The following is an 11,080-nucleotide window of genomic DNA, read 5'->3' on the forward strand; positions in this document are numbered from 1 at the left end:
TTGCCTGCACTTGCCAGAATAAAATGTTATAATTGAGTTACTGTAAAAAAAAGGCTTTTCAATTCCAATAAAGCTTAATAATGATAATGGTAAGGTAAGGTATACTTTATATTCCCCAAGGGAAACATGTCCTGGGCTCCAAGCACTGCAGTACACACTTTTCAATGATGTCACAAAGCACATTCAAACTCAAACACAACGTGCTGAAATTGACAGGTTGAGTGTGAGCCAATAGTTCTTTAATGTAAACAGTAATATCATATAATAAAGCCAGATATGATCAACCAGTGGTTCTTTAAAGTAACATTATGCAACAATTTTACCTTAAAATAACAGCTTCAAAATCATTTTGGTGGTACACTGACTTGTAATATGGAGAATGCCGTCTGTGCCACTGCCACAACACACCTGGTGCGTCTGGTATTACACTATGCAACATTGGGGTACAGGGCGCGAGACCTCTCGCTTGAAATACGTAATGATTTATGGCACTACCCCAGCAAAACAACTAGACCCATGCTCTCGGTATGAGAGGAAGCTAGCGCAGTATTCTCTGTATGGACATCATGGCAGAGGCCATGAAGAAACCGAGAAAGATGTTGTCTGAGGATAGGAAGAGAAAAAGAGAGAGTAACTGAGCAAGAGACTGAAAAAGAGTCAGTCTCAGACTTTTACTTGTTGGCTTGAGCTAAAAGTTACAAAAGGATGCAAGTCAGATGGCCTTCTTTCTGTTGGACTGGTCAGTAATAACTTAATAACAGTCTTGTTATGTCTTGTGTTGCGTTTTTCCATATCCTTCAGTCAACAAATACACGTGTGCATGTCTTAAGCAGATATAATCAACCAGTGGTTCTTTAAAATAAAAAATAAATAAAAAAGAGAGAAGGTTCAGATGGTAAAACCAGATATAATTATTAAGAAATAATACAGTACTCCTACTTGTTGTTATTTAATATCTTGATGGAAGCAATGAATGAATGCATGATTTATTGTTCAGTCTGCAATTTAGCATCCTGAACCATTGTCCTGAGGGCAACATGTTAAATGTTGAGTTAAGGACGTGTGTTGTGTCATTTAGAATCTTCTGGGACTCCCCAAGCACAGATTTTTCATAAAAAGACTGAAGATGGTGATGTTCTTTTTTCCCTGTGATCTTCATGTCCATTTGGATGAGACATACGAGCTTAGATTTTATGGAGGTTTTATTGGACTTTATTATTATTTGTAACCCATAGAAGACAATCCCCATATGTGTACCATGATCCACACATATTTCACTATCCACAGACATGTTTCTTTTTATAAAATCATATTCACAAAAATACAAAGCAATTTGTACATATGAATGGGGTTTTGCACACTTGTGGACTGCTTCCTGTGCCAATTGTTGTCCAATTTGTACCGCATAAGAGGAGGATGCTAGGCAGTTCTGTTAACTCATGTGAGGCAATGTCGCCACCTGTTGGTGTGGGTACTAATCGTACCTCATACTTGTGGAGTGTTTTCAGAGCAGCTGTGGTAGAAATTTGACAAAATTCTGCAAATAAGTAGGAGGGAAGTGATCCACAAATGTGTTTCACATGTAGAAATCATGTGTATGTAAAATAAAAAACATCATGTATGTAAAATTTAAATGCATCTTTTCAGAGTAAGTAATGCATATTTGCAAATTGCTCTGTACTTTTGTGGAAATTACTTCACACAACACAATTTAAAAAAACACTTATTTGTGGAAAGTGATATTTTAGTTTTCTACAGATTTCTGTGGTACAAATTGGACAAAAGAATGGCTTAGAATGGCTGTGATTGAATCATCAGAGAATTTCACATTATATATATATTTTTTTTTTTGCAGTTTCATTCAAAATACCAGTTGGAGATTTGGTCTAAACTAGCGAGCGAACTTCCTAAAGGGAATGCAAAACCTTGCAGACACCAACAACAGCACAGTTAGCACTGATAAAAGCTTGCTAGTATGCATTGCTAGTATAACTGGTGTCCCTTTGGCGATATACCTGATGATGTCTTGCTAGCATATGATAGCCTTTCTGACATTTTTTCGGACATATCTGGGGATAGTAGTTGATGATAGTTGGTAGGAATGACTTTCTGTAGTCTTCTTTAACACTGTGAAGCTGAAAAAGCCTCCTTCTGACTGAAGCTGAAGAAGCCTCCTTCTGACTGTGCCACACTGTGAAGATGAGGAAGCCTCCTTCTGACTGTGAATCTGAAGATGCCTCCTTTTGACTGTGAATCTGAAGATGCCTCCTTTTGACTGTGAATCTGAAGATGCCTCCTTCTGACTGTGAATCTGAAGATGCCTCCTTCTGACTGTGCCAGACTGTGAAGATGAAGACGTCTCCTTCTGACTGTGCCACACTGTGAAGATGAAGACGTCTCCCTCTCACTGTGCCACACTGTGAAGATGAAGACGTCTCCTTCTGACTGTGCCACACTGTGAAGATGAAGACGTCTCCTTCTGACTGTGCCACACTGTGAAGATGAAGACGTCTCCTTCTGACTGTGCCACACTGTTTGACAACTAAACCAGCAGCTATACAATGATTGCGAGAAAAAATATGATATGAAAAGATGACAATGACTGAAAACACAACTCAGAGACCATCATGTACACAAGACAACCTGGTGCATAGAAATGGAATGGCTGGACTTCAATAAGGACAAGGTCTGGGCATAATATGGAGGTGCAAGATGGAAACATGCCTCAAAACATCACTGTGAATGACCCTGAGCTGAGAATACTCCCCCTGTATACAGTTCTTTTGCACAAGAAAAGGTTTCTCCAAATGAAACATTTCTATCCTGATGGAAGTGGTCTCTTCCAGGATCACAGTGCCCTCCCTCATAGGACTAGAAGGGTTACTGAATGGTTTGATGAATGGTAATGAATGACACCAATCATATGCTTCGACCTCTGCAGTCACCAGATTTCAACCCAACTACCAGATTTTTGAGTGACGTGTTAGATAGAGCTCTCTACCATCATCAAAACGAGGGAATATCTTTTGGTATAATGGTGATCCATCCCTCTAGTAGTGTTCCAGAGACTGATATCAGGTGACGTCACAGCTGCCTTTTGAACTTCATATGACCTACATGCTAATAAACTTTAATGTGTGCATAGCTCACTTAAGAATATATCATCTCAGTGCAAACCTATGACACACACACACACACACACACACACACACACATGCACACTAACTGCCACAGCTAAATAATAATGAATAACAATTGATAAATAGATACATAAATATCCCTGCGTAAAAAATTTAAAAAGCAATATATATATATTGAGGTCCATCAATAAGTGCAGGGTAGAGTGATAGAGTGCAGTCCATGGGGGCGGGCTGGGCCGGGCCGGGGGGGGGGGGGGGGGGGGGGGGATGTGATTGGGTGAGCTGTTGAGAAGCCTTATTGCATGCGGATAGAAGCTCTTTGCCATTCTTTGGTGAATATAACCTTTTCCCTGGCGGGAGTAACGGGAACAGATAATGGGCAGGGTGGGAAGGGTCCGTGAGGATGCGATTTGAACACTGCAGGCAACGGGACTAGATGGAATAGATGTCGGGCAGCTCTGCTCCGATGATCCTTCCCGCTGTTTTAATCAACCTCTGGATGGCTGCCTGCTCCGCCTTTGTGCAGCTGGAGAACCATACGTTCAGGCAGTATGTCAGCACACTCTCTATAGCGCAGCGGTAGAAGTTGCTCAGTAGTCTCTGAGGAAGGTGTTCTTTCCTCAGCTTCCGGAGATAGAAGAGGCGTTGCTGGGCTTTCCCCATGATGGAAGCTGTGTTGGTGTCCCAGGACAACTCCTCCGTCGGGGTTAGGCCCAGGCGTTATGGACTCAGAAGTTTAAACAAGTGGGTGCACACTGATCGCACTGCTCTACTCACCAGAAGGGAAACAGTTGAAGATTCCCATATTTACCACACATCTCTATGTATCAAAGGTACAGGCTGTTTACCTGAAAAATGTAAGGCTCAGTTAGGTACCTCTACACTGTAGAGTCTACAGCCATTGGTCTTTTCTGAGACTTTTCTACAGCTTTGTTGTCCAGGAGGCTATCCAGCAGCCATATACTATGTGGATGAGGGCAAGGTTAGGCATGCCAGCCTCTGTGTCATCAGTGACTGCTTGAGGCATGACACAGTCTCTGTGCATACATTCCAGGCAGTGGTAATGCCCCACATCAAGAGGCTTGTACCAGGGCAGGTTCAGAGTATAAGAACTTCAATCATGTTGTAACCAGATCTGCAAAGGCTCTCCATCACAACACAACATGCGCTGCCTGTGACCCACAACTGCTAAACACAACATGACTGGCCAACCATAGAACCTGAGCAGCAGGATACAACAACAACAATGCTGCTTTCGTGAGCATTTCACCAGGCTTTTCAAGCAGGCACCTTCCTACATCAGTGTTTCATTGAATTAGGTCCACAACGCCTGGCATCCTAGACCTACCTCCCTCCATACTCGTAATGGGTTAGGATACATGCCGCTGCCAGTCAACAACAGATACACCTCAAAACTAACATCTAAGTGCCTCAAATGAATGTGTCTGTCCTAGAACTAGAATCTCACCCTAACAAAGATTTACTCAAATTGAGTAAATTGATACAAATAGCGGGTTCAAAGGTCCTTTATTTCCAGCTTCCTTCCATACAGGCGTTAAGTTACCAGATCGTCCTCAACGATTAGTGTTTAATGGACCTCGAGTTATGGCAATTGATTATTTGTCAATGGAACGGTCTCGCCATGTTTTATGATGACCATGTTAATTTCTGTTTGACTTTCAGTGACTCAAGACATTAGCGCCAGAAGCAGACCAGGAAGCAACTCCAGTGCCAGTTCATTTGAATACAATCTTCCTCTGAACCATCCCCTCAGCTATCTCTAGCACCACATCAGTTTAGCTGAGGCTGCTGCACCGAGAACACTCTAGTCTTACTGGATCGCTTGGTCATCATATTAATCATTTCACCATTCTGACGGTATGTAGGCTATATTGTCCCTAGCTTTGACCTATTAACGCTTTCCTCGTACGTCTCCTTCGCCCATCTCATTCTTAAAATTGGGGCCTCTACCATTAAGGATTACCTGTCAGGCATTCACTTTTTCTACAAATTACTGTTCGGCTCAGAGATCGATTTTTTTTCTAGCCATCATATATTGCTTCTTCATGGAATTAATTTCGAAACACTGTTCGTGACTTAAGAATGTATTAATCAAGTGCCTTGTATTAATACTTACCTTGTATGAATCATGTGCTTATGTAGGCAGGAACATGGTTTTTCTGTGTGTGTGTGTGTGTGTGTGTGTGTAACTTAGAGTATTAGGTGCTGACGCCATGTATGAGTATATGCGTAAAGAGAGGGAACTTCTACATATGTTTGGGGGAGCTCAGAGGTGATAAGAAGGGTCGAACTGTAGGCTACCTGTCCGACCCTGTGTAAAACTGACATCCTTGCATTTTAGAAAGCGTAGCTGGGATGACACAAAAGGACTTTTAGTCGAGCGTTGCTATTGTGTGGCTATTCTTGGTGACATTAGAAACATTTATAATTAGATACAGTATCCTATACAAACCCTGTGCGATGTTAGTGAAATTGCTTCACTTTCATCCGTGTGCTGTGAGTGAGCCCGATTGCAATTGTTACTGAATAAATATACTGATCTACAACTCCGGAGTCCTGAGATAACTTGAGTGAATGTTCACCTAATACTCCTCATCAAAGGCATTCGTAAGTCTAAACCAGCCACACCTGACTTATCACCTTATCACTTATCACTTATTACTTTCCACATTCTTAGCTCCAGAATCAATGCCTTAAGAAACAGGTTTTTTTTGCTTGTTCCAGGGGGGGTTCAGGTCTATATACATAGTTTTCAAGCTTATGAATGTGGAGTATGTGTAATCTAATACAATGTTGTTGGCGACATGATAAAGGCGGATATTGTACAAACTGATCTCCGTGAGACAGGGATAACTGCAATGCCTTTCTTTCATAGATAACATTGGCAGGGATGTTTATGGTGAAAAACTAGTGACTATTCGTTATTACTGACTAGTCCAAGGGAAAGAAGACCAGCTCAGCATCTGACTTGCATCAGCTGTTATTTTAAGGTAAAATTGTTACATAATTGGATTCAATGGGCTTAAAAGGCGTAAGAGGGACATGTGACGTCCTGGAGTACCTCTAGGGGGTGTCTATGCATGATCAGGTTAAAAATGTTACAGTTGATGATCGAGGTGCAGAAGTAAGCTATTCGTTACTTAGCTCTGTAATAAGGTTCGAGTTTACGTTTAGTTCTTTCATACTTCCCACCCGACACGAATAAAGTCAGATTTGGCCACAGTAAATGTATGGCTCCTGAAATTTCAAAGACTCATTGCGATGATTACGCCGCACATACACAGATACAAACACGTTGTTTCCAACTTGCCCATAGAGTGCGCTATTGCCTCGGTTTCAACCAAACATGCACACGACAGTCATCCACCTTAAGTAGAAATGAGGAAGTTATGCTACATTTTGTTCCCGTTCCTGTTCCTTCAAATAAGCCTCACCAACGCTCGATTTTCTGTTTGTGTAGCCTTCTGAGGATTATATTTTAGAAGGTATGGCTACGCTGGTTTTGTGGTTGATCTATGTCGTATACCAATTGCAAGTAAATAGCCTAGCGTAAAACAAATTCTAGATAGAAAATACTAACACTAGTTGTAGACTACCGAAACACACTGTATAGATAGTCATAGGGCACATGTTGAATAAAGCTCTCTATTCATGTCATTAGATGTCTTATATGGTTGTACAAACACACACGCCGGACCTGCTACATTTGAAGAGGTCGCCTGGGATTCGCTCGTGGTCATTACTTGTTGGTATGTTGACACTTGAAAATGGTAGCCAATACGCTATCTCTTCCTCTGTTACTATTCAGATCAGATGTCGCCTTCTAATTCCTATGAGATTCTTTACAATGGCATGACAAATCATGGTTAAATAGATTAGACCAGTTTCTTATTAAATGGAGATGCCTGTCTTACTTAGTGTGTCTTTTCTCAGGCATTTCGTCTGTTGGACTCGCTGCTGCATACTACAGTACAGGTGAGTATTTGACTGAAATGTCAAGTGAAATGGAAATCTCATTTGAAAAAAAAAAACAACAACAATACAAACCATTTCAGAACTGATATTGGTTTCCACTATAATAACCTATCATCTGTTTTATGAGGTAATGGCCATCCTATAATCTAGAATGCTTTGGGACACAGGCCTATTTGTAGTGGTTTCCAATAGTATGGGAAGGCATAGTTATGTGTTCAGATTTAGTTGCAGTAGAGAGAGGTATCAGCAAAGGTGTTGGATGCAGGGCAACTGTCTTGTTTGGTCTCTTTTGATATGTTCAAATGTTAATATCATTCATCATTTCAGTCATTTAATCTATTTGATCATCTCTTTGTTCTCCAGATAGCCTGTGGTGGAAGTCATTTTATGTGACAGGCTGTTTATTTGTGGCCCTTCAAAACATGGAGGAGTGGGAGGTACTCTACATGTTCAACATTATCACAGCTTTAGTTACCCCCTTATTATATACTAACTTGTCTCCATTATGTTTACAGGAAGCTGTGTTTAATAAGGCCCGTAACACGATCGAGCTTCAGACTTTCAGTCTATATGCTCTGGTGCTCACTGTGACGCGTAGGGGCCACGACCAAGGTATTCTTGTCATTATACTCCCTTCCATGTGAATTCAACTTTTAACGCCATTTGATCTGTGACCCACTCCATCATTGTAACTTGCTTTGTGCAGTGGTATTGAACATGCAGCACCTGCATGATCTCACTGTAAAGGAGGAGAAGGTCCGCTACTTGGGTAAAGGATATGTCCTCATATTGCACCTGGAGACCGGCTTCTCTTACCCACTCACTCAGAATGCCATACTGGCAGGACAAAGGTAGGCAGTCTTGGCATTTGGATGTATTTATGAATTATAATATCATATGGTCTAGCTCCCCGCTTTATAAGGTAAAAAACATAAGGGGTCCAGTTTGGCAGGTATGAATGGAAAGGGCTGACCCAGAGGAAATGATCCCTCTCACAACAGTCTTTTCTTTGTCTCATCAGAAATAAAGAATCGTCTTTGGAGATTCCCCCAAATAGCAATAACTGGACAAATATGAGAAAAAGGCTTGCATAATTCAGATCTAAAAATGGTCTAACTTTGTTATCAAGTATGTTTTATAAATTGTGTGGGGGAAATAATTCAAGAAACGCATGAGAAAATGTGCGGAGATAGAAATGGGAGCTATTATAATGCACACAATATTTATGATACAGAAAGATGAAAAAACTTCCATCCAAACAGGTGTGCACTGAAAAGGAAAATAAAAAGTACCGTGGATACCACTTACAGTGATCATAGTAATAGTTATCAACCAATTACACAGCAAAAATTGCAGTGTTCAATCAACTCTGAAAGTGTAAATCACAAAACTATTCCAGTGTTTATATAATTCTCACTGATCAGTGTTAATTCAACGCTCAACTCAGTGTTTAAACTGTAAGTGACACTACAGAAGGTCAGAGAACTGATTCAACCTTCTGTAGTGTTAAATAAATATTTGGATTCATTTTGATTGGGGGATTTTCCTCCACAATTACTATTGTTACATCATTTTTAGTTTGTTGTATATGTGAAACAACCTTAGGTTGAAAGGTGGTAACTAAGTGTTTCAGTGTAAGTAAACACACACTGGTAACGAAACTGAAGATTTCACCAGAAAAATTAATTGTTTTGACAGTGATGTGGAAGCAGTTGCAGCACTTCTAAGACGTTTCCTGGGCCTGGAGGAGGGATCATGTGTTTCACAGGGACATGAGCAGGATACGGAAATGGAAGAACACAGTGATCTGAATGACAGTAGTAATTCAGAGGATTAAAATAAACGTTCTCTGTTAGGAAGACAGGAAGGGTTATGAGTTCTTACTACGTGAGATAAAACGGCAATCATGATAACCTGTGCCTGAGCCATGCCTTATTGGAAAGCTTTGTTAAATACTGTCAGGAATTTTCAAACGGGAAATTGCTCTGAAGCTCTTATTGCACTAATCCCAGGAGAATGGAGATGGACAGACAGTGTTAATTCTGTTCATTCAACTTTGGCCTTGGTTCTGTGGTTGCTATGGTAACGACAGGAATATTGTATTTTTGTGCCTTTGTTCCATTTGCACCTTTGTAGTTTTCTCCTGTCATTGTTTGTCACTATTTCCATCTCTGTTAAAGAATGAATTTCCATAAAGCAATCACAGCCTTATTGTGAAGATCAATATTATTCTATTACCATCACTGTTCTAAACATTAACAGACAGGAGAACACATATAGAAAGGGGCAGACAAAGGTCTTGACATCTCTGAGTCCTTCATCTCTGAGTTCATGCACACTACTTTGTGTTCCCTGTAGGGTCCATTTCAATGATATAAATCTTCATCTGTTAACTTGATGCTTATAAAACAATTATCTGAGGAAATGTCCCCTCCCTCCCGTGAACCAGAGTAGATCCGGCCTGGTCCTTCGAGGTCCTGATCCATTTTTTCTCCATATTCATCCTGTCATGTTGTGTTTCGTGTGTGTGCCATGCTTCCTTTTTCTCCGCTCCATGTTTGACTTAAATCCTGCTCTTCCTGGTTCTGGTGTGCACTGCCACCAGCACATCTGTGATTGGTCTCATCATCATCATCATCAACATTTCAACTTGGGCCTGTGGATTACTCATGGCGAGTTCTCACTACTGACTACATGTCTTGCTCATGTGCTCTGGTGCCTTGCTGGTATTCGGACTCTAACTCTGGATTTGCCTTTGCCTATTGTTCTGAACTATCTCAGTGTTCTTGGATTTTTGCCCTTGTTTGTTTTTTGGCCTGTTTTTCCCTGTCTGGTCTTTGAGTCCCTAAAGTAAGTGCTCGGATTCTGTTTGCTACTGTCTGTTCTAAGCCCTCTGGATTCCTATTTTCTTGTTCCTTGTGTTGGATTTCTGGAGATTATGAACCGTGGGCTGACTAAGCTTAAGGATCTTCAGCCTGACGAAGGAAGACATCTTAAACTCCAGCCTCGTTTTACTCAATCTGTTTATTGTGTCTGATTTTGGGTCCAGTTCAGATCTCTAGCCTCATTGGCCGTGACCAAAAACATGCTCAGCCACCCAATTGCATGTTACATTCTGCATTAGCTTGTTTGATGCCTGACATCAAAAGCTCAGAGTTGAATATGTCCAGCAGAAGTCTGTCTGGAAGCATCCCATTATATTCCTTGGATCTGTTAGAATGCTGTATGTCACAATATCATGATATTCAATCACATTATATTCCTTGGATCTGTTGTAATGCTGTATGTCACAATATCATGATATTCAATCACATTCTATTCCTTAGATCTGTTGTAATGCTGTATGTCACAATATCATGATATTCAATCACATTCTATTCCTTAGATCTGTTGTAATGCTGTATGTCACAATATCATGATATTCAATCACATTCTATTCCTTGGATCTGTTGTAATGCTGTATGTCACAATATCATGATATTCAATCACATTCTATTCCTTGGATCTGTTGTAATGCTGTTTGTCACAATATCATGATATTAAATGCATGAGCCTTTGGGCCTTTACGTACATTTAGGTGGACATTACATTTTTTTCTTTGACGACAACAGATCAGTTAAAACTGCCTCATAATATTTGTCCCTCCCATCTCTGAGTATGTATTACAATATAACATGTACCTCAAGAGTCCACAATTATTGTATTGATTAATGAAATTGAATTAACTAATTAACTATTAATGAATAGTGCTTGCAAAGCAAAGTTGTTATTCCTGGGTATTTTACTATTCTTTTTACAGATTTCTGCAAATAATTTGAATGAATTAGAATAAATAGAAACTTCATTTTGTAGGTCTTGTACATTTCAGCTATGTTTTTCTACACTTTATACTTCACTAAATACTTAAATAAATATTTAAGATAATTAAGTACACATTTTCCCAT

The 11,080-nt window shown here is 40.2% G+C and overlaps 1 protein-coding gene across 2 annotated transcripts; it reads left to right on the forward strand.

The window, feature by feature from the left end:
• Positions 1-4,952: 4,952 nt before the first annotated feature.
• On the forward strand, positions 4,953-10,706 carry LOC105888809 (cytochrome b-245 chaperone 1 homolog). Of its 2 annotated transcripts, none has more exons than XM_031561274.2 (7): positions 4,953-5,018; positions 6,823-6,910; positions 7,095-7,136; positions 7,500-7,573; positions 7,652-7,748; positions 7,843-7,987; positions 8,835-10,706. In XM_031561274.2, exons 2-7 carry the CDS (start codon positions 6,823-6,825, stop codon positions 8,971-8,973), a joined length of 585 nt encoding a protein of 194 aa, XP_031417134.1. In that variant the 5' UTR covers positions 4,953-5,018; the 3' UTR covers positions 8,974-10,706. The 2 variants fall into 2 exon arrangements, with proteins under 2 accessions (XP_031417134.1, XP_012670005.1); XM_012814551.3 differs by lacking the exon at positions 4,953-5,018 and adding an exon at positions 6,487-6,646.
• The last annotated feature ends 374 nt before the right edge of the window (positions 10,707-11,080 follow it).

The sequence above is a fragment of the Clupea harengus genome, chromosome 23 (assembly GCF_900700415.2).
Source record: "Clupea harengus chromosome 23, Ch_v2.0.2, whole genome shotgun sequence".
NCBI lineage: Eukaryota > Metazoa > Chordata > Actinopteri > Clupeiformes > Clupeidae > Clupea > Clupea harengus.